General features: G+C 31.9%; 1 protein-coding gene across 2 annotated transcripts in view; it reads right to left on the bottom strand.

The window, feature by feature from the left end:
- The window catches only part of Zfc3h1 (zinc finger C3H1-type containing), a 48,762-nt gene that overhangs the window by 11,216 nt on the left and 18,680 nt on the right, over positions 1-18,866 (bottom strand). For both annotated transcript variants that reach the window (XM_015483002.2, XM_015483003.2), the window contains exons 7-24: positions 18,563-18,660; positions 16,811-17,020; positions 16,452-16,616; positions 15,809-15,946; positions 15,122-15,243; positions 14,615-14,764; positions 12,319-12,493; positions 11,997-12,128; positions 11,086-11,628; positions 10,880-10,989; positions 9,921-10,052; positions 9,707-9,828; positions 8,286-8,387; positions 7,927-8,046; positions 6,082-6,265; positions 4,392-4,578; positions 2,178-2,366; positions 1,333-1,570 (exon numbers count right to left, since the gene is read on the bottom strand). In XM_015483002.2, coding sequence (XP_015338488.1) covers positions 1,333-1,570; positions 2,178-2,366; positions 4,392-4,578; positions 6,082-6,265; positions 7,927-8,046; positions 8,286-8,387; positions 9,707-9,828; positions 9,921-10,052; positions 10,880-10,989; positions 11,086-11,628; positions 11,997-12,128; positions 12,319-12,493; positions 14,615-14,764; positions 15,122-15,243; positions 15,809-15,946; positions 16,452-16,616; positions 16,811-17,020; positions 18,563-18,660 — 3,117 coding nt within the window. The remainder of the gene's footprint in view (positions 1-1,332; positions 1,571-2,177; positions 2,367-4,391; positions 4,579-6,081; positions 6,266-7,926; positions 8,047-8,285; positions 8,388-9,706; positions 9,829-9,920; positions 10,053-10,879; positions 10,990-11,085; positions 11,629-11,996; positions 12,129-12,318; positions 12,494-14,614; positions 14,765-15,121; positions 15,244-15,808; positions 15,947-16,451; positions 16,617-16,810; positions 17,021-18,562; positions 18,661-18,866) is intronic.

The raw sequence follows: 18,866 nt of genomic DNA, 5'->3' as shown, positions 1-18,866 counted from the left end.
TTCTTCTTTTCCAGATATTTTTGTTGGTGCATTATAATTATACATAATATAGAATTCATTTTTACTTATTTGTACATATATAAAATATCTTTTCTAAGTCTTAAAACCTTTGAAATCAGCTGGGATTATTCCTTCTCCTCTTCACTGACATTTATTCTGTCCCCCCATCTCTTTGTGATAACTTATCTCAGTTTCTGGTGAGTTTTCTGACCTGTGGTAAATTTCTCTGAATCGCATTCTCTCTTCCTTCAAGCATCCCTATTGCCAATCGTATCTACCACACTTTCAAAGTCATCTGGTATCATTTCACTTACCAAGATTAATCCCTTCATTATCTAGCACAAAATTCTCACTTTATAGGAACTCTATTCTTAAAATTTCCCTCAAATCCACTACACAAATTACTATTTACTTGTTGCTTTTATTTAGCTCTATTTATTTAGCTCTCCTAACATAAATATCCCTTCTTTTCTCTTTTTTCACTGCATTATTCAACAAGAATTTACTAAACTTACTAATACATCATAGGGACTTAATCAGTCGAGATTCATCATAGGTTCCTAGAAAATACAGACATAAATAATACAAGCATCTTTGAGAAGGCCCACTATGTCACATCATAGTCCTGCTTCAAGGTCCAGCTCCAAGATCCAATTCTTCTATGAAGTCTTTTCTGATCATATCAACCTACAACAATCTCTTCACTTTGGGTTCATGGAATATACCAAATAATTCTGTAAGTCACAGATCCTAGTTTCTTCTGTAGCATACAACTTATACTACAAACTAATAAAGAGCTATATGGCATTGTATATTTAATAATTATGTCAGATGTATGGCTTTTATCTTCTGAGTAGGCTATAAACTGTTTAGGAAGGAAAAGGCTTTATGCCCTGTATCTGTCCAACAACAGATATATCATTTAGAATACAACAGCAATCAAACTCATTGATTGGTGGTGAAAATATTAATTACTTGAGAAGACCTATCTTTTTAAATTTCCATCTTAATAAACTGCTTTTAAAAAAAAGTACCTAGTTTCTCTGATGCAATCAACACCATCAAACCTATGTAATATATATCATCTATATACTCAACTCATCTCCTTTTGCCATATTCAGAAATGTGTAATTTATTTATTCAGAAATTGTGTTGTGTAAGATGCCAATGCCCTTTTTATCCAATTCAATCTTTTTAAAAATTTACATAATAAACCATAAAACTAAACTTATAATATGCAAATTTATTCCACTTAATTTTGAAGAATCACAAGTAAACTGATGTTCTAATTTATAATAGTTGATATTATAACTTATAAACATTTATACTTACCTTCAAAAACTGCTAACAACAGGTCTGGATTAGTCTTTACATCTTGAACTGCTTGCCATGGCATTACAAATGGTTCTGTGTTAACAATTCTTGAAGGATTAGCATTAGACGGATCATAAAATTTTGAAGGGAGAATGTTGAATTCAATAAGATGTATGTAGGCCAGCCATGCCAAACATCGATCACTTGTTTTAAGGTATTCAGCTACTATTTCATCATTAGCCAATTTTAATGCATTCTAGGTAAAATTTAAAAAAAATTGAAAGTGCTTTTTTAAATCACTCAAGTTTACTATAAGATTCAAAGGTAAAGAATAAAAGAGTTAACTTCTTTGAAGTCGTTCTCAAATAACTAAATAAACATTCTGATAATTACTGAAGTTTTAATGAAAAAGCTCTTTAGAGATATCGATACTAGATAAACATAATTTTTACTATCTTAAAACTTATGGCATAGTAAATGAAATAGGATCAAATTTATTTTTGTACAATTTTAAGGGCTTAATACTTAAAATCTAGTAAGATAAAGACAAAATAGTAAAAGTACACCCAAAAACCATATGAATATAGATGATTTTAATTATGGATTGATTTTTCTCTTACGATTTGAATTTTGAAGTTATCTGGTGGGTACCTAACATACAATCTCTCCATCTGAACTTTATGAACATTCTATAGAGAAACTATCCTCATCAAATCCAGTTACACAACTTATTAGTAAAAAGCAAAACAAAGATTCAATTCCAAAGCCTGTACTTCCACCACCAGACAAAGCTACCCATAATGTGTCAGACCCTTTAAAAGATTGTCTCCAAACTGAAGTGAAATATGATAATAAGTGTTTACCTGTAAAATTGCAAGTGCACTTTGGCATCTTCCAGTAAATATGTGCAGCTGAACTCTAAACAAAAGAGCTTCCAAAAGCTGAAAGGACAGAATATCTGATGTTTCACGTTTGGCTGCTCCCATCAGAAACTCCACCATTCTCTCACATACGTAATCTTTTTCTTCAAAGGTGCTTTCTAGGTGTAGAAACTGCCCAAAGGGGTTTCATATTATTAATCCTACTTTATAGGAATAAACTAAACCTACAAAATTTTCACATTAAGAAACTGTCTCTTATCAAATCTTCGATTTCTGCAAAAGGAAAATTATAAAAATGTATAAAACATCTTCCAGTACTATTCCCCAGATTTCCCCTTCTATCACATCTTGGGAAGTAAAATCAATTAAAAAATTAATAACATAGATGTGCTCTCAGAATCAGTACTGAAGCAATTTCATCTCTTTCCTAAATCAATAAGTAAACTGCAGCAAAGCCATGATGGATATCCAAAAGCTCACGCTTATGATCCCATACAATGTGCATTGCTACTTAGGTATGTGTAATTATCTTTTGAGAATAGCATCTACATTAGAAATGCAAGGCAAAACAAAATAAAGATCATACAATTTCAAAAAAAAAATTACATCTTTAGAATACTCTACACTATAAAATCTTGTGGTAATCAACAGCATCAATTGTGGTGACAAGCCTCCAGGACAGAAATAAAGCATCTTTATTGTGTACATGTACAAATATGCAGCAATAAATCCCACTAACAGGCATAATTATGCATCAATAAAAAAATTTTAATAGGTAAAAATGAAACACAAAAATTTTAAAAATAATAAATACAAAATAAAATCAAGAGACTAGGGCTAGGGCTCAGTGGTAGAGCACTTGTCTAGCATGTGTGAGGCACTGGGTTCGATTCTCAGCACCGCATATAAGTAAATTAATTAAGTAAAGTGGTCCATCAACAACTAAAATAAAATTTAAAAAAATAAAATCAAGCAAGCTTAACTATGCAAATCTATTTCAGCATCTAAATTCAAAGAGTAAGAACAAGCTCATTCCTTAAGGGATACAATTTTACCTATGTGGGTGTGAATTCCAGTTAGAAAGCAAATAATAAATCTGGGCCTCAGTGATGCATGACTATAGCCCCAGCTACTTGAGAGGCTGAGGTGGGAGGACTGCTCGAGTCCAGGAGTTTGAGGCTAGACTAGGCCATGTATTAAAGACCCCATCTCAAAACTAAGGAACAAAAACAATAATATATTTGTGGGATTAAGAAAGTAGCTCAGGGATAAAGTGTGTGCTTCGCATATGCAAGGGCCTGGTGCCAATCCCCAGCACATTAATAAATAAACAAATAGACAGATAGATAGATAGATAGATTTGATAGCAATAGATCTATCTGAAAAAATATCTGAATCTAGTGGTTTCTGAGTTCAGCTGATAAAAGTTCAAATACTACTAAATATATATTCTCTTTTGCAAATGGATTAAGTGTGGATAAGAAAAATCCTATTCTCGGGCTGGGGATGTGGCTCAAACGGTAGCACGCTCGCCTGGTATGCGTGCGGCCCGGGTTCGATCCTCAGCACCACATACAAACAAAGATGTTGTGTCCGCCGAAAACTAAAATAAATAAATAAATATTTAAAAAAAAAAAAAAAAAAAGAAAAATCCTATTCTCTCAGAGAAAGGAAGAAATCAATTTTTTCACCAAATCTTTGTATCCTGGCAAGGTTAATATTAGTGTGAATTACAGATTAAGGTTACTTCCATAAGCAATAAAGATAAATAGTAAAAAGACCAAAATGAATAAAAAGAATAAAATGCTTCCTGACATTCATGACAACCTTCTACATGCCTTGAAATTTATAACGAAAAAAAAATTCAGATGCTTTGCAAAAACTACACATAACTTTGCTCAAACCAAAACTGTGTAAGAACAGACAGTTGTGAAATATTTAATAACTTTATATTTCTTCCTTACCAATAATGTTAACAACAACAACAAAAAAAATTCACATCTTGATTAAGTATTTTCTTCTTATGTGGCCTAAACTGGAAGTTGCTTTGAGGTTACTAGAAACTGAAAGTAAGGTTATTTATCTATATCAAGATAAAGCATATAATTTATTAAACTATATATACATTTTTAAGATGCCCCAAAGAGTTATGAACACACAAACACACCAAACAACTATGTTATCTTTTCTACTCACAGTCCAAAAGCTCTGATAATCAGGAGCATATTCAACAGCTGTTTCACACATTTCCTGCACCTCCTCCTTGGTTCCTCTTTTTGAGAACAATCTGAGGTAATGGCACCAAATTTCTGGATTGTCCTTGTTGTTTTCCAATGCTCGAGCCAGTACATTTAAAGCAGAATCCAGGGATTCTGAACACAGTCTGTATGTTTAAAAAAAGCAGTAGGAGTGTGTTTTTAGAAAAATGCTTGAAATTTTAAATAGGTTTAATCAAATGAGCCAATTTTTAATTCCACTTTCTATCAGAACCTACCAAGAAGCCAGACAGGATCACAACAGAGAGAAATACATTAGGATTTTAAATCATATCTGTCAAAAAAAAAAAGTTCTGATTTCTCATAGACCCAACAATTTCTTTCTTTCTTTTTTTTAAAGAGAGAGAGAAAATATTTTTAATATTTATTTTTCAGTTTTCGATGGACACAACATCTTTATTTTATGTGGTGTTGAGGATCGAACCCAGCGCCCTGCGTATGCCAGGCGAGCGCATTACCGCTTGAGCCACATCCCCAGCCCCAACAATTTCTTTTTAAGTGGATGTTCAGTAAGCATTTACCCGATTAAAAACAGTGTTATAAAACCACAAAGATTATCAAGTTCAAATGTGATCTATGTCCATATTCTGCAATACCTTTTATGATTTACACTGTTTGGGAACAGGCAAAGTTAAACAACTCTCTCTCAAGACCAGCTATTGCCAGCACAAAATATCAAAGCTTTCAATATAATAGTTCTTTTCAACAGTCAAGGGCTTGCTATCTCTTGGAGAAGATAATTCTCTCTCATGATTCTACTCATAAAATACTGTACAATACTTCTGGCCTCCGCTCAGTAAATGACTCAGAAGAGAAAATATGGTAACTTATCCCATCAGCATGGAAATGACACAGAAGGAAAGCTAAATAAGCACCGTATTCAGGCATGGGTGGTTTAGTGGCACTCTACAGTGCTGCTTTATAAAAGCTTTTATATTAAATTTTAAGATAGATCTATCAGAGTAACCTATTGAAAAAATCCTGATTATTCTAGTTCATAATTACAGTTATAGTGCTGGGGATGTGGTTCAGTGGTAGAGCACTTGCCTAACATATGCAAGGTACTGGGTTCAATCTCCAGCACTGAAAAAAATTAATAATATAAATAAAAACACAAATATATACAATTTAAGCTGTTTCCATTACTTTAATATAATTTAAGAAATTGTTACTTGACTTTTAAAACTTCTTCTGCCACTCAGAATTTACTATTTTAATATAAACCTACTTTGAAGTAACATCATAAAAACTTTAGAATAATTTATTACCCATACACAAATATAAGATCTAAGTCTTAAATTTTCTAATGGCTTTTAAAAACAATAAAATACTTTTGTCACTGTCAAAAAATAAAGACTCGGGGCTGGGGTTGTGGCTCAGCTGTAGAGTGCTCACCTAGCATGTGGGAGGTGCACTGGGTTCGATCCTCAGCACACATGAAAACAAATGAATAAAATAAAGTTATTGTGTCCAGCTACAAATAAAAAAAATAATAATAATAGTAAATAAAGACTCTTCTGACACTAGGATAACCTGATTACCATAGGCAAAATAAACCTCAAATTTAAAAAATACATGTGCAATACTTTAAAGATTTGAAGCTGACCTACCCCTCATTTTGACTCAAGTACTTGTACGCAAGCTTGAGCCAAAGTTGTACATGAGAAGGATTTTCAAGTACACTTGCTTCTAAATTAGCAATGTCATCAGTTTCATTTGTAAAATATCTGACATCATCTGGAGTGACAACCGTATCCAAAGCTGGAACATTTATTTGGTTCTCTGGCTGGAAGGCTATAAGGAAAATGTCATTAGCTTTGTACTTTATCTATATAACCAAGAAAAACAACTGGTCTCATTTTTAAAAATAATCTAAAAACCTAAAGAATCTAACAACATGTAATGCGGAACAATATTAACCGAATTATATTATTAAACTGTGTGCATGTACAATTATATAACAACAAATTCCAATATTATGTATAATTACAATGCACCAATAAAAATATAGGAAAAAAGATTCTAATGACATTTAATAAATCATAGCTTAAAGTAGAGTTTTCAAACAATTTATCATCAAAACCTGGACATCTCTGAGAGTTAAAAATGGCACTATTAAAGATTACATCACATCAACAGATTAGGACTCTGTTGGTAAACTAGAATTATGGCTCCCATTTTTAATGATAAATGATATCCGATAATTCATTAGCTGTAAATTATAATTAAGAAATTAACTGAAAGTTAAAATTTATAAAGATGACTTCTACCACATCTAGGAAAGTATTGCATTAACTTAAATAAGCACATGAAAGTATAATTGGATATATAATTGGATAGGTATTTGCTAATCCACAAATAGTAAATAAATTATCCAAACTTGAAATAAGAATGCCAGATATGCTTGACAATTAGGTACCATTCATGTTACTTGTTCGTTTGTTCGTTCATTCATTCATTCATTCATTCTGTGAGCCTACTAGATGTCAAAAAACAAACTGAAAGTAAAACAGAATACCTGTCTTCGAGGAAGGATACCAGCCAGGCAGTGGTTCTAAAATGAGAGCAGTACTATTTCCCTCACCCTACTCAAGTATTTTTGGAAATACATGAAGAGACGTGTTTACTAAGAAGCATTTCTTACATTTTCTGGACAGAGACCATAAATGTAAAACATCCTTCAGCCAGGCACGGGGCACATGCTATAATCTCAGTGACTCAGGAGGCTGTGCAAGTTCAAGGAGGAGTGCAAGTTCAAGGCCAGCCTCAGTAACTTAGCAAGGCCCTATGCAACTTAGTGAGAACCTGTCTTACAATAAAAAATTAAAAGGGCTGGTTGTGGATATGGCTCAGCAGTTGAGTGCCTCTGGGTTTAATCCCTGGTACTAAAAAAATAAAAAATAAAAAGAAATCCTTCAATATCAGGAACAATTCACAATGAGTAACTACATTGAAAACACCAATGGCACTGTTTTTATTTATTTATTTATTTATTTATTTATTTATTTATTTACATGAGCTCTCTTATTACTATTATTTGCATTACAATTCTTAATATACCTTTATACCATAATTTATCATATCTCTGTATACAAGATATGTTGACATCAAATTCACATCTTCACATAATGGCACTGTTTTTAAAAACTTAAAAACAACAATGACATCAGTTTTAAGAAAATAAAATTTTTTTGAAAAACACTAGGCTAACAGGGCTGGGGGTATGCCTCTGGTAGAGCGCTTGCCTAGCATGCATGAAGCACTGGGTTCAATCCCCAGCACCACATAAAAATAAAAAAACAAATAAAATAAAGGTATTGTGTCCATCTATAACAAAAAAAATATGCAAAAAAACAAAAATAAAACTAGGCTAACAAATACACTGAAAGATTAGCCAAGTATTTAGATGAACCACATTTTAGGAATTCTGGATTTTAAGTTACATAACTTCTTACCATACTTAATTGGTCCTGTAGACTGTTCATCATCACTACTAAAGCTATTCTCTGACATAGGTTTTCTCCAAAACTTTGGCTTCCATTTTCTTTTATCTTTGTAGGTTGTAAATGGAGGTGCTAAAATAGACAGAAGATGGTTAACTGACATGACTAGTTTTGTTTTTTTTTTAATGTTTTGAAGGCTACTCAAATAATACTTGAGTACTACTACATGTACTCTATTGTTAAAAATAACCTTCATTTTATATAAAGAACATAATGCCAAAAAACTTTGCTGTCATATGGAAACTAAAAGGTCTCTTTTAGATATACACACCTACATAGACACACACACCTACATACACAGACATACTTACTATGACCTTTACTTTCATTGATATTGCTAACAAGGAGAACAGCCATCTGGTCCATTGACATTCGATCTTTGTTTACTCCAAAAAGTTTCTCAACATATTTTTCTGAAATAAGAGAAATGCTATTTTCATTAAAAAAAAAAAAAAATCAATTGCAGCAACTATAGTAATGTAAGAGTATAAAACAAAGAACAGCTTAAGAATTAAAGCATATAAAGTACTAGTCAATAACACCAATGACCTTTGAGAGGGCAAGGCTTACATTGCCTTAACTACTACAGCAAATTCTACCACATTCTATACCCAATTTGAACTAACAAAAAAAAAAAGTATTTCCTAAAATGAAATTTAAATAAAATAAATTTTAAGTCCCACACTAGGAATGATAATAACAGATTCAGTCCATTTATCATCATTCTAGATTGTGACAACACTAAATTAGTAAATATCAATTAATTCCCTCATGGTTTATTAATTGGCACCAAAATCTGAAGAAAAACTTAACAAAGCTTGCTTCTAACAATGACTGACAGTAATCTATACTTTCTACAATGTCAAAGTCGTTTCTATTGAATTATATAATTTGAAATTATACCATCTTAACTTCCAGTCTGCCTCTATTTTTACTTTTCTTATTAGAGCTTTATAGTTACACCCTGCCCCTATTATTATTTTTTTTTTCTTCTCCTTTTTTTTTTTTTTTGGTACCAGGGATGCTTAACCACTGAGCCACATCCCCAGTTCCCCTCCCGGGCCTGTCCCACTTTTTTTTTTTTTTTTTTTTTTGGATACTGAGGATTGAATCCAGGGGAGCTCAACCACTGAGCAACATCCCCAGCCCCTTTTTATATTTCATTTAGAGACAGGGTCTTGCTAAGTGCCTCGCTAATTTGTGAGGCTGGCTTTGAACTCACAATCCTCCTGCTTCAGGCTGCCAAGTTGCTGGGATTGCAGACATGTGCCACTATGCCCGGCTCTACACTGCCCCTATTTTTAACAATAAATAAAAATAGGGTTCTAAGTTTAAAACTCATTAGTAAAATGTCTATACAAATAGGTCAATATTTTCTTCTAAATAAACTGAACATGACCTCTGTCCAAAGATCTCTCTGTAATGATGGAAATGTCTTAAATCTCTGCTGTCCTATTGGTAAACACTTGCCACACATGGCCACCGAAATATGGCCAGTGTGACTTAGGAAGTAAATTTTATTTTTATTTAATTTTAATTAATATAAACTTAAAGAGCAACATGTGGTTAGTGGTTACTATACTGCGTGGAGAAAAATCTAAAAGTGCCATAGGTGAATGTACTGAATTATTACAGTTATTTAACAATGTCAACAACAACTGTTTTATATAAAAGTTCATATTTTCTAAACTCAAATTTTCACTTAGGGGAAAAAAAAGAAGTCCTTAAAAACCTGCTGCAGAAGCAATTTCTTCATCAGTGCTTGTCTCTGAACAACCAATCAAAGACAAATTATATGACAGAATGTCCTGGAATAGCTGTTTTCGGCTAAGTGTGTAGTCTTGAGTATGCTGCCTAAAATAACAGAAAGATAGTACACATATCAAAGTTAAGCAACAAAGACCTTCTTTTAAATTATTAAATGTTCACAAATAAAACCTACTCACCACTGACAATCATCATCATTACATGTTCCTGTTAAGTCGAAACGGCAGAAACACTGATCCGGTTCAATCATATTACTGTATGATACTGAGCTTAAAGGAAGTTTTTCCTTTGTTCGATAATATGGACTAAATCTAAGAAGAATGAACAGCCACATTATGTTCCATAATGTCCTTTAGAAAACTAGAAAAACTTAAAACTTTTCTTTCTCAGTTAAAATTTCTGTGCTTTGAGCATACTATTTTGCTAATTAAATTACTAGCAAAATAAATTCTAGAAACAATATAAAGTGGTAGGAATAAGATACTTTTATACTGGGAACATAAAAGATTTGAATAGAAGATAAAAAAAAACAACATTCTAAGAGTAGTGTTTGTTTACCACATAAAATGCTATAGAATATTGGTATTTCTTGTACACATTACTAGCCAAAATATATAAAACCAGGAAGAGTCCATACTACCTAGTTGGTGCTCTACAAGTTTACCAAAAAACAAACAAACCAAAAAACCCATTAACAGTTACACAACTTCTAGTAGTCTGAAACAATTTTATACAATATCCTACAGAGTTAACCTTCTGAGAATGCCAATCAATCTGATAAAGGCTAACTAATGCACTAATTGGATTAAAGAGGAGAATAATTCAAAACTCAAAATTAAAAATTCTTACAAGACCCCAATTATTTTTCCTAAAACCCTTAAATGATAGAAATCCAGAATCCACATTCTATCAGCAGCCAGAAACTGGATTAAGTAAGAACTGATAAACCAAAGAGTTAGCTAAGCCTCCACTTCCTGATAAGGTTCAAATACAATAGCAAGACATTTTACTTTCCCTAAAAGGACAAGTCCATTTTTCAGTGGCCATAATTCCATTTTTTTCTTTATCATCAAATATTTAAGGTAAAATATTATGAGAACCAAGAAAATTGAAATTCAAGCTTATCTTTCTTTTATACCTGTAGGACTTAAAAACTAGAAGAGGACTATGGTAGGGACTAAAAGGACATGGTTTTACTTCTGTTGTTTTACTCTGTGCTGTGACAAAATCCACATCCAAAGAAATCTCCTACAAAACAAACAAACAAAAAAACAATAATTCTATTAAGGCAAATAAGGGTATGTTAATTCTAGGTTTTATAAAGAATATGAAATGTTCACTTACCTGACCACACAAAATTTTTTCTGTAATGCCTGTGGTGGTTTTTAAAATCAACTGCTTTAAGCTGTCAGCTTTTGAGTATAATTTTTGCAATTCACCAATTTTTAACCCTAGGAAAAGTTCTGGCTTTTCAACAGTATTTTTAATAAATTTATTTATACATTCTTTGTTAGGTGTATCAGTATGCTTAAGATTAGGTTTAGTAAAAGCATTAGACTCTAAGAAAGATCTTCTTCGTTCTCTGTTTGAGCCAGACAAGATTTCATCATCACCATCATTTTCTTCAGTGTCCAGGGTTAACTTATCTTGTGTCAGATCATGAAGCGAGGGTTGAGGTAAAGAAAATTCAGGTTCTTCTTCCACAACTGGAGCAATGTTTTGTTGTTCCTTTGCTTTAAGGGCTCGGGCTTCTTTTAATTTTTGAATTTTCAGGGCATATTCATACTCTAGCTTTTGTAATCGTCTTTTTTCCATAGCAATTAGTTCTGCTGAATGCTTTCTTGGACTTGATATTGGAGAATTGTCCAGTCTCATCATTTTATTTGGCTGAGGGAGAAAAATTATATAAATATTTTACATTCCTGCGATTTTATAAACAATTTCTAGCATGATAACTGTGCTATCCCAATAATACACCTGCCAAAATTACTTAGCTAATAAGAGAATAAAACAGTTCAATATTAACTTTTCAGCAGTTTTGCTAGCTAATCTATGATATACAAAAAACTAAAGGCAAAAGACAAAAATAAATGAAAAATAAGCATCAAAAAAATGTGGATGACATTTAAAACCAGCTTTAATCTTATTCTCATTGAATTTGCAGGAATAAGTTTGAATTATTTTACATATCTCTTAGCCTCAGAAGTATCATAAAAATCTTCTGCTTTCCAAAAATATTTCTATAAGCAACTTACTCCAAGGCGATCTTGTTCCAGTTTACGTTTTCCTATTTCTTTACTAGCCACTGCCTTTGCCCGAGCAAGCTCTTCTCCGTATTTCAGAGTCAAAGCTTTCTTAATTGTAACACGTTGCTGAACTTTGTGAATCTGAAAATACAAAAATTTCAAGATATAAATGAAAATCTTGGGAGAGGAAATATTTTCTCAAACATAGCAGCTTTAGGGTATTAAATTGAAAGGAAAAAAAAAACTATTCCAAAATTATGTCTCAATGAAAAACTAAAGTTTACACATATTTTGATGGCTTTATTAAAAATAAAGAGAGGGGGACCATTACTTGTTCTTGAAGCTTCTTCAAAAACATTTTGTTAACACTGAGAATTTTCTCAGTTGCTTGAAGCTGTTCTGTAAGTTTTGTGATTTTTGTTTCAGCATTTCGAACAGATTCTTTCTTCTTGGCTTCTTGCTGTACTAGATTCTTTAAAACAGATTCGTCTTTCATCAAGAGAATCCTAAGTGGAGAATAACAAAATTCTTAACAATGTTTTCTAAACTAGCAGACTAACACCATCAAAACAAAAATTTCAAAGCAGCAACATATTTATAAAACATTACTTTGATGTGCAACTGAGAACATAAAGGGATAAATATTTTTATTTTCATCAATCACACAGGTATTCAAATAGGCAATAGCATTTTATGAAAACAACCACAGAACTGATTGTTTTAAGAAATCATTTAAGGCACAGTTAATATAAATTGCAACTGAAAAGCTTACACTAAATGTTCAAAGTTGGTTGAATCTGACTCTATAAGGAACCTCATGAGAATTTGAGAAAGTTGCTATGTTTAGCTTCATTAATACACAAAATCTAATAAACATAATTAAGTACATTTAATTAACTTATAAATCTCTAACGCATTTTATCCAAAGCAAGGATACAAAGAAGGAAAGTCTAATCTTTAAATATCACAGATACAGAGAAGTTTTGGACTAAAAAAAGTAAAAACAAAACAAAAAAACAAATTTATGGATATGAATAAACTTAAAATAGATTTTGGACCTTTTAAACTACTGAACATCATGTTTAAAAAAATAAAAAAAGAATATCTTCCCCACAAAGACCAAATTCAACAATCACAACTACTTACATTAGAATGAATCATAAAAACAGAGACTATTTAATAGAAAGGATGGAGGCAGAAGGAAATATGCATGTGCATAAAGAGTCTTAAAAACACTTTTTGTTTGTTATAAAAGTTATCAGTCTAACAAGCAGGATTTTTCTTTTAGTTGTACATAAAATGATGTCACATCTTACATATACAGTAGTGCAAGAAAATATCCAAAACTGAGTATAAACTCTATTTTTAAATGTATTTTATTTTGTTCTGAATACTTATTATCTAAGGTCTTGCTCAAAAATGGAAAATGCACCTGTATATTTAATAAAACCTTATATATTCACTATCTCCTTAAGACGGCTATAATGCCTTATAAAAACATCCCAAATTACCTTCTTTTCATAATTTAAGAAAAACTACCAAGGTGGCTATAATGTTAGAAATGAGGCTATAAATTCTACTCCTTTCTCCTTAATTAACTACAGATGAACAAACTTCTAGTGGTTGTTTTTAAAGTTAATTCATCACTGCACTTTTTGCTATTGTAGTTTAAAATTCAACAACTGGTCGGTTACTAAAAAGTCCTATTATTTTTGCATAAAACCCCACTTTTATATTGCAAACCTAAAAGCAGACTAACAGAACAAAGCTCAGAAATACTGAGGGTAATTAAAACAATGTTGTTTTGCATCAGCTGATGATGTCAGGGTGGTTAGAGTGAGAAAAATATATAAAAAGATACACTTATTTCTAAGAAAAAAGGGTTAATTAATTCAAAATGAGCCTTTCATTTTCAGGTTTTGTTTTGTTTTACATTACTGGGGAGAGAGCGCAGGGACACTTTACCACTGAGTTATATCTCCAGCCCTTTTTAAAAATTTTTGAGACAGGGTCTTGCATGTCACTGAGGCTGGCCTCAAACTTGGTGATACTCCTGCCTCATCCTCCCTATTAGCCAGGATTACAGGTATGCATCACCACACATGGCCATGCAAGTGAATTCTATAATCGACATGTTACTCCTGAGAGGTTTTACACATATTCTCAGCAATAGCAATTTCACAAAATGCATAAGAAGATCATAACTTCATTTTCACTTCATAAAAATACCACAATTTGACCAATGTATCTTACTGAAATTTTTCCAACAATCAAAGCTTACCTTTAATAATAAAAATGCACTTTCAATGAAATAGTTTTAAAAATATGACAGAGATTTTGAAGAAAACTTCCCAAAGAAGGGTTTTAGAAATGCTTGTAGTGATGAGTAAGCCAGGTATAAATCCAAAAAAGATAATTTTTCTTTGAGGACTTGGTATTTTTATTAAAAATGTTAATTCTAGTAATTTATGTATAATTCAATAAAATGAAACACTTTTATAATTCTACCAAGTGTAAGAATTTGTAATCCTATAATATGCTTATTAATGATATACATCACAAAAATATATCCCTCTTAATATAGGAACATTTAGAAATGAAGTGTGTAATCAGATGATAAGACTCACCTGTGTTTTTTAAGTTTGGCCTCTGCATCTGAAACCTGCTTAGTTACCATTGCTATTCTGCCAATTCCGTCAATTTCCACATCAGAATTTGCTGGTGATGATGAACTTGTCTTCAACTGATCTGATTTAATCAAACGCTGCTTCTCACGACTAAAATAATATAGATGCATTATACCAAAAAATAAACTGAGGCTATTTTTCTTTAAATCATATTTCAAAAAATAAATATATTAATCATATTAATTATAATGATGACTCATTTGCACTCAAAGTTGATAGTGTAGTTCTTTTCTGACTGCTTTTATCTTTTCCTAAGATATCTCAGTGCCTCACTGCATTTAACTCTAAAGATGATCATCTGGCTCACCCATCTGTGTAAGTCATAAAAACATGAACTTTAGGATGAAAATCACCTAATTTTCCAGCACCAATAACGTTTATATAGACAAAAGGAAGTTTGGTTAACAGCATCTATTTTAAAGCTGAATTACATAAAATGTCACTTACTTGGCAATCTCTTCCTTTAACAATCTATATTCAATCTTCTTTTCTTCAGGCAAAGCTTCAGGTGTTCGCAAAGGATCATTTTCTTTTTCAGATTTTGGAGGTACTTTCGGTTTTGAAGCTTGCTAAAACATATTTGAAGTCAACCAGATCAACAGTTGTTCAAAGACCCATGCAAGAATTACATTTTGCATTGCAATTCAGTATATACTAACATATTTAGAAATAATTTAATATCTTCACCATTTTCTATTAACTTTAAAAAAAAAACAATGCTAGTTATTAACTACCCAATCAATTTATAGTCCACCAAATACTCAAGACCTAATGTTTGAAAATCATTTAACTAAATCATATCTAAACAATTATTGCAGCTGAAAAAAAGATAAACACTGTATTTTAAACATACCTTAATAAAAATTGTCTGGCTAACATAATTAAATTCCAAAATAAATTTCCTTACTACACAGGATAATTACTCAATTTTACTGTATTGAATAGGGAATAGTTAATTGGAAACACACAGAGGGGATTTACACGTTTCATTATATAAAGAGCACAAATACTTTTTTCCACAAATAAATGTATTAAAATTCTTTAACTCTTAAGATCTAATTTTCAGGAAAAAATAAAAATTTTAATGACTATGGACAAATTCTCTTTCTTTTCTCCTTTCATTATAGCACTTACCTCAGCAGTTCGTCTAGCTTCTTTAATCATGGACTCTAATCCACCAAAAACACTATTTGTTGACTTGGAAGCCTCTCCATCAGATTCACTATCATCTGAATCATTTAGTGTTACAACCACTGATTTATGCTTTGGAAGCTACAAAGACAATGAATTTATTACTTTAGATAATGAAAGTCTATTCTTCCAACAATCAGGCATGTGGCCTTGGACAAATCATTTAACCTCTTTGGATTTCAATACACAAAAATAACAAATGACTTCAGGTAGGTAGTGTCTGGCTCTTTTCAGTTATATTAAATAATTACTGTGTCCCAGTCCACCAGTACTGGCTATATGCCAAAAAAAATTAAATATTCTATATTTTAAGTCTTTCCAGACATTACTATGATCATCTTCCTCATTAACTTTTATCTTTCTTTAAATAATCATAATGCAGCTAAGTGGTAGAGCACTTCCCTATCATAGATAAGGCCCTTGGTTTAATTCTCAACACTACAAATAAAACAAAGAATCATAATGCCATCTAAATTATTTCCCAAACACACTATCACCAAATAAACTAGACAGTGGGGAACAGCAACCTTCATACAAATTCCTCACAGGTCATTTGAATAAAAGTAACATTTGTATTTGTTTTTACCGAGATAACAGTTCGTGGAAGACGAGGTCCTCTATGAAACTTTGGATTCTGTATTCTGGGCTGAGATACTGTATTAATACTGACTATTGATAGATTGCTTCTTGGCACAGGCTGTGAATTATTCAGAAGTGGAGGTGAAGGTGGGTCACTATTACTGGATGTTTCCTAAACAAGGAAGAGATTTGAAATACTTCTAAATAAAAAGACATTCTGTCATCTTTAAAGTCCTCAAATATATTATTACACTTATCCCTACTTTGCTGAAAAGCCTAATAAATTCCAAATAATCAGAAAAAAAGGTAGGACTATCTTAAATGAAGCTCAATGGCACCACCTAGAGGTTCAGGTTCCTAAATTACCTCAGGCTTAAAAGCTCTTTTACTTGCTAGAGATTTAAGCAGCTCTTCTCGAAGTAGCATTTCTTCCTCCTCTTCCTCATCTGCAAAGGGTGGTTTTGGGGGCTGTTCTGGATCTTCAGGTGGGAGAGGTGGCAAAGGTGGCAGAGGAGGTAGAGGATCAAGAGAAACACACAAGCCCTCTACATAAGGCTGGCTCAAAGGTGGCATAGACTATAAAAAAAAAAAAAGAAAGAATAATTAAATGTAAATTTATCAACACCAAATGTTTATCTGAAGCAATTAAATTAGAAAAAAGCAAACCTTATATTATTATTTTAGCTGTCAGTGCAAAACCAACCCAGATTTCAACATCAACTATGAAAATGTATTATTTTTGCAATTTAAAAAAAAATCAATATTTGAAACATTTATAAACTTCAAGGTAATTATACAAAACTCTCTGTTCTTAGTCTTATCTCCACTTAATACTCTAGAAGATACAGGAATTAAATTATATAGTGCTGAGATTGGGGATGTAACTCAGTGATAAAGTACATGGGTTCTCTCCCCAGCACCCCCACATACACCAAAAAGGGCCCACTTCATACAGTGTTGTTTTTTCTAGATGAAAATAAGTAGAAACATCAAAACCAAAAATCTTATATAATCCGTAAATAAGAATTAAAATCATAAAATTTTAAGAATTAAAAACTAAAATTAGGAACCAAAGTGAATACAGAAATAACAGTTCAGGGTAACTTAAAAGTCAAGAAGAATCATCACTACTCTCTTAAATCCTTATAAAATGGATTTTTAGAGTTTATCCATAAAGGAAACTAATTTCACACAAATGATTCCCTGAGTTTGGAATCATTTTTGCTTCAGAGAACTTTTAGTAATTCTCTTGATATTTAGCTCATTCATTTCCCACTTCCCAAAACAAAACATTTCAAGGAAGAAAAAAAAATGTAATTTTTGTCTCTCTCTCTGCTCTAATATTCCCCTCACTCACTAGCATTCTAGGAAGACACCAGAGCTCTACCTAGGAAATGAAAAATGAAAAGGACCCTCTTACTTAATGAAAATCTCTAGGTTCTCTCAATCTAGAAATTACTTCAGAACTTTTACTTTGTGATTCCCTCACTTTCTTTTTAATTTTTTTCCTTTTCCTAATTGTTTAATGGAATTGATAGTTCTTTTAAGAGGAAGACAGAGAAAAGAAATTAACTTCCACAGGCAATGCTTTTGCTATGTTTTCAAATTAAAAATAACTGTATTCGGGGCTGGGGAAATACCTCTCAGTTGGTAGACTGCTTGCCTCACATGCACAAGGCCCTGGGTTTAATCCCTAGCACCACAAAAAATAAACAAATAAACAAAATAACTGCTTTCATCAAAAGAGAAGGAACAGAATTAATATTTGGAAGCATCCTATCCACCTTTAAATGCCAATTTCTGGGGAAAAAAAAAAGATAATCTGTACAACAGATGATTGAGCCAAGGGGTGCTCTACCACTGAGGTACAACCCCAGGCCTTGCTATTTTGAGACAGGATCATGTTAAATTGTGGAGCTGACTTCAAATTTTTAATCCTCCTGCCTCAGCCTCTCAAGTTGTCAGGATTATAAGTGTACACTATTGCACCCAACTATGATTTTGATTTTTTAAGCATTCTCCAAACCTAACCATTCATGTCAGTTCTTTGAAATAATTTAGAAAAGACATAAGACAACACAATAATTTTCTTAGAAATAATTATCAATTCAAACTTACAGAAACCTGAGGTGGTGGGGGCAAAGAAATAGATGGTGCTGAAGAAAAATACCCCAATGAACATTCAGAGAAGAATGGTGGTTGTACTGGTGAAGGTGCTGTAAAAAAATTTTTTTTGGTAAGAGTTTAGTAACATAAATACTTAACATAAACATAGTAAATGCATGTTTGAAGAAATATAAGTATATATTGGTAGAGTGAAAATTATAGTTTATTAATCCCTGATAAAAATCAGAATTACCACAAGTTTTCTACCCATTTAAAACTGTCATATCACCCTAAAGTCAAGCATTCACATTAAGCT

Source organism: Marmota marmota, unplaced genomic scaffold, assembly GCF_001458135.2.
Source record: "Marmota marmota marmota unplaced genomic scaffold, marMar, whole genome shotgun sequence".
Lineage (NCBI taxonomy): Eukaryota > Metazoa > Chordata > Mammalia > Rodentia > Sciuridae > Marmota > Marmota marmota.
This window is presented reverse-complemented; position numbering and strand designations above follow the sequence as displayed.